Source organism: Aedes albopictus, chromosome 2, assembly GCF_035046485.1.
Source record: "Aedes albopictus strain Foshan chromosome 2, AalbF5, whole genome shotgun sequence".
Lineage (NCBI taxonomy): Eukaryota > Metazoa > Arthropoda > Insecta > Diptera > Culicidae > Aedes > Aedes albopictus.
In genome coordinates this window covers 274,462,923-274,468,085 of record NC_085137.1, presented here as the reverse complement: position 1 = coordinate 274,468,085, position 5,163 = coordinate 274,462,923, and the positions used below count along the sequence as shown (strand labels likewise).

The window sequence follows — 5,163 nt, the reverse complement described above, 5'->3', positions numbered from 1 at the left end:
TTTTAGTACAAATGAGGGGTTTTGGTTGGTGTTGATTTTATTTCAAATTCAAATTTGTATTTCTTTTATCATTCAATAATTTATCTAGATTGCATGCATAATCTGTACATGTATTAACCCTAAGTGCTTGTTTTCCAAATATATGTTTATTTTACATAGAAGTAGTTTAAGTATCAATAGCTTTAATGTAGTTTTTCTTAAGAATGAAAATATAGATAATCAATATAAATAATGTTGTAAATAAATAGTAACTTGTAAATAGATATTCTTGTAAATAAATAACTATGTAAACTTCAAACACCTGTAAAGTCACTTAATTCACAGTCCAATTTGTGAACAAATAATATCAATTTTTCCTCGACTAATATGCTCAAGCTCCATGATAATGCTATAACATCGCCAAGCGAACATCACCATAAAAGCTTAGCACGGACAAACACCTTATTCGACCTTCTATAAAAGGGAAATTTCTGAGTGCTTTCGGTATAAATTTAAATTTGGCTCCGCTCTCCAATGCTCTTGAGTTACCGACGAATGAGAACTACCTGGTTTTTAAATTGTGCAGCTAGGCAATGCACTGTAACATGCAGTGATTTGTAAAATGCCTAAAGTTATTTAAAACAAAGAGAATTCTTTGTCCTGCGGATATTACGCAGTAGTTTAAAACTATAGTTTGGGCAACTTGGCCCACTACAATAGCTTGTCACTTGAGTAGTGATACTTGATTTGTGCGGACGCATAAGTACCTAGTGCAACCGTTATTAGAAAGCCATAGGTGTTACCAAATAGTTCTGAAGTGTGACAAAATAGTAATTTATTTGAAGTACCTAGAGAACAGCTACTAAATTGTAATTGGTGAGACTTCATTTGTAAATTGAAAAGTCATTACACAATTCATACTAATCTGTTTCAATTGTAGTATATGATACGGTACTAAATAGTCACGCGTGTAATCGCTTATTGTGATTTAAGTTTGTAAATTACAAGGTAAGCCAAGATCAGAGCTAGTAAGTACAAGTATTAAAAGAATACGTTGCAGGAAATTCCCTACAACGTAGGGTGGTTGTGTAGGCTTGCACCAGAGCACCAACCGAACCACGTGCTGCACCGGTTTTTGCGCGCTCCGTTCGTGAGAACCTCTCGTCGACGCTCTCGCTTTTGCAACCCAAAGCCACTCACTATCCACACGCATAGAACTGCTCGAACGCCAGCGACGACTATTCGAAGACGGAAAACAAGTCGTCCGTTTCTCCGGTGGACCGTTTTTGCACACCGACCGTCTTCAGGGGACCTCACGTACCAGTGGTTCCCTAGTTGGTAGCCAAGGAGCAGTCAAGTATTTGGAAGTTTTATCTGCGGGTGTGAGTTTCACGTGCGAACGAAAGTCGAGCGATCGATGAATAGCCCTATGAACACGTGGAGTGCAGCCAATACCGACCACGTGTTACCAAGCTTGGAAAGCGCAAGGTAAAGCCAAAAGCCTTGAAGAAGGACCGTCGGGGCCCCGAGCAACGCGTCGTGGGACCAACGCCGCCGGCAAGTACCCTTTAGAAGAAGAGATAGATTAAGGGAAGAATTAGCTAGCGATAAGAGAGTGTTGTGCACGAATTGGACCAATAAAGATTTTTTTTCTAAAACTTCGTGCACTGGTTCCAAAAACGGGCACATATTCGGCACTTTTCCAAAATCGCTACTGAAGTGAGCTTTTAGATTATTTTCTTTTTTTTTAAATTTCATTGAATTTTTCTAATTTTCGTGGGTAAAGAGTTCTCTCAATTTACAGGGGGCTAAACAGGTGAGTTGGGTCATTTTTTGGGAGCTCAAGAATTAGTCAGTGTGTTTGAGCCATTCAAAGACTCGCCCTAGAAGAGGGTCTCAAAGCCGGGACCTAAACAGCATCAGCAGTCTTCCTAAACCCAGGAAGTGGCGCATAAGCTGCTGTTTGTGGTAAGCTTTAAACATTACGTTACATTCTGGCGCCCAACGTGGGGCCCACGAGCTAAAAGTTTAGTCGAATTAGAAACAAATTGATGTGAATTAAAATTTTTTTGAATGAACTCGAATTAAAAAAAAATAGGTGAATAGTTGAATTTGATTTTCGGTTTTGGGTTTGGTTAGAAATAGGTCTTAGAAGTATACATTTTGTTCTGTGACTAAATTAAGTTTATATATCTTATATTTTTTTGATTTTTTTTTTGAATTTATTTGTTTTGCTGTTTTTTGTACGTTCACTATTTTCATTTTTTTTGATTTCCAACAAAGATGATGGAAACCTACCGCATTTATGCGAAGGATTTGGAGGAGGATGAGGTTGACTATGAGTTGACCATACGTGGGTACCCGTTAGAGGGTCCACTTGAAACTCGTTACCGAGCACTACGATTGGCTTTACGTCAACCCGAAGACGAAGACGCGGTGTTGAACACTGAGTACTCGTTGCTTGGAGATTTTGTGGTTGTGCCAATCAAGCTGAAAGAAATTGAAACTCAGTTAGAAACCGATGATCTGAAGTGTTTTTCAAGACTTGTGCATTACCATAAGAGAGTGCGACGTTATGTCCCCGATACCGATCAGCAACGCCGGAATCAGGAAGAATTGTTGGACGTGATAGTGCGAATGGTTCGTAAGTATTACAACGTCGATCTTCAGACAGCCGCGGATCGAGTACCAGTAATGCGGTTAGAGACGAATCCATCAGAGGTCGTAGGAGCGACCGGTGGTGGTGTGCAACCGAAGATTTCGTTTTTGCCTTCCTCATCACATCGGGACGCTGGAGAACTTGCCGCTATGGCTGGTGCCGGTATGGCGGGAACACCCGTAAGGACGAGACTGTCGAACGTCTCGTTGCCTGCTGTTGAAACGGAGTTGATAAGTTTTTCAGAAGACCGGCCCCAGGGAACTCCAAAAGAGACAAGCCGGAAAGAATCAGGCTCTGGAGCTGTTCGGAAGCAGCCGCCGGTTAGCGACACCCGAAGGGTCGGAGGTGATGTTTTTGACCTGGATAAACTAAGTAAACCCGTTGGCCACGAGGAACGAGGTGGCGTTGAGGATCGTTCGCGGATGGTCACGACGCCCGGAGCAGCGGCAGGAAGGGTTCCAGCTGGTCCAGTTGAATTTCGGAACCCGTTTCCACCACTTCGTTTTGATTCTCAGTGGGAGACGCCCGAATTCAAAAGCAATATCCCGAGCAACTTGTTGGCACCGGAACAAAATCCGGTTGGCCACGAGCGCAAGGCTCCAGTTGAGACGCAGCGCCTACGTAGCCCATCGATCCCGACAAAACCGATGTGTAAACCTGAGGAGAGTAAAGTAAATCTGAATGAGTTTGTGCATAAATCGGAGATTCAAGGATATATCCAGGAGTACATCAATAAAGTGTTAGCTCCAGAACGTTATGGGCCTGAGGTGAAGCATCGGCCGATCGACACAATAGTGGATAGAATCGCCAATATTGGAATTCGGGATCCGGAGGTTTCGCAGATATCCAGAGCGGCGATTCCACGTCAGGAAATAAATTTGGAACCCCCTCTGCAGCAAACGGAAGGACTACCCTTCACTAGTGAAGGACGAAGGCCTAACCTACATTATAATACTGGAGTGGGATACGGGCAATCGAGTACCACGCCACCTCTAATCTCTCCGGTCAATACAGGAGGAATGCCGCCTTATACGCAGCCGAATATGATGGGGTCAAACCATCACGTCGGTGGAGGTTGGCCACCCTATACTGCTCATCGAAGACTGCCTCATCAAACGTGTAATATCATCGAGAAATGGCCGAAGTTTTCGGGAGACTCTAATCCGGTTCCAGTGGTAGACTTTTTGCGACAGGTTGAAATACTGAGTCGATCGTACCAAGTAACACCAGACGAACTCCGCATGCACGCTCATTTGCTGTTTAAGGACGATGCTTACGTCTGGTTTACCGCATACGAAAGTCAATTGGCCACCTGGGACATGTTGTTAGTTTATTTGAAAATGAGGTACGACAATCCAAATAGGGACAAATTCATCCGAGAAGAGATGAGGAATCGAAAACAGAGGCCTAACGAACTGTTCAGTGCTTATTTGACAGACTTAGAGGCGATGTCACAAAGAATGACTCGGAGAATGACGAATGAAGAGAAATTCGACATTATCGTGGAGAATATGAAGCTGTCATATAAGCGAAGATTAGCTCTGGAACCAGTCAACTCTATTGCGCATTTGGCGCAATTATGTTACAGATTTGACGCTTTGGAAACAAACTTGTATAATCCCAGGACGGGAATTAAACCTGCTGTGAATGCTATTGGTTATGACAACGAATCGGATAGAGAACCGAATGATGAGGAGGAAACTTGTCTACTAGCTCTACAGACCAAAACTTTCAAAAAAGGAGGTGCGAATGTTTCATCCACCAACCAAACAGCGAGAGAAAATAATCCTTTACTGTGCTGGAACTGTCGCAAGAGTGGACACATGTGGAGAGACTGTGATCGTAAGAAGAGTATTTTCTGCCATATCTGCGGAATGCAGGATACAACGGCTTATCGCTGTCCAGAAAATCACAATTTTAAACCTCAAGACTCGTCGCCTGAGGTATCAAAAAACGAGTAGGATCAGGGATTCCCGGGAACAAATCACCTGAGAGTGTCGTTGATGGTGTTCCCATTCGATCGTTTGAATACTTCAGCCACAGTTATCATATCAACACCTTGTTTAGACGCTGCCCTCACTTACGAGTAAAAATTTTTGACGAAGAAATTGAAGGATTAGCCGATACTGGGGCAGGAGTGTCTATAATCAATTCCGTGGACCTGATTGAAAAGTTAGGTTTAAAAATCCTCAAGTGCAATATTCGTATCAAAACAGCGGATAATACGGAGTACCACTGCCTGGGATACGTGAACATTCCATATACCTACGGATCTAGGACGTGTGTAGTACCGACTATAGTAGTTCCCGAGATCACTAAACCTTTGATCTTAGGTGTAGATTTCCTGGACACATTCGATTTCAAATTGATGATACCGGAAACTACTGGGAATTTCAATTCGCGTAAACGGCAGCAATCAATTGAAGAATCGAGTGGGGTACAGCAGCTCATGGTAGCAGAAGACTTCTTTTCAGATGACGAACAATCCATATGCTTCCAAATTGAGCCCGTTGACGCAGATGGAG

At 42.9% G+C, this 5,163-nt stretch overlaps 1 protein-coding gene across 2 annotated transcripts; it reads left to right on the top strand.

Annotated features, from left to right (window-relative positions):
- Window positions 1–308: 308 nt before the first annotated feature.
- LOC115266286 (uncharacterized) lies at window positions 309–4,607 on the top strand. Of its 2 annotated transcripts, XM_062854964.1 has the most exons (3): window positions 309–855; window positions 920–987; window positions 1,040–4,607. In XM_062854964.1, exon 3 carries the CDS (start codon window positions 2,263–2,265, stop codon window positions 4,597–4,599), a length of 2,337 nt encoding a protein of 778 aa, XP_062710948.1. In that variant the 5' UTR covers window positions 309–855; window positions 920–987; window positions 1,040–2,262; the 3' UTR covers window positions 4,600–4,607. The 2 variants fall into 2 exon arrangements, with proteins under 2 accessions (XP_062710948.1, XP_062710949.1); XM_062854965.1 differs by having other exon boundaries at window positions 920–4,607.
- Window positions 4,608–5,163: the final 556 nt, after the last annotated feature.

Excerpts from the sequence above, each read along its gene's own strand:
- LOC115266286 (XM_062854964.1), top strand. The coding sequence starts at position 2,263 with ATGATGGAAACCTACCGCATTTATGCGAAGGATTTGGAGGAGGATGAG.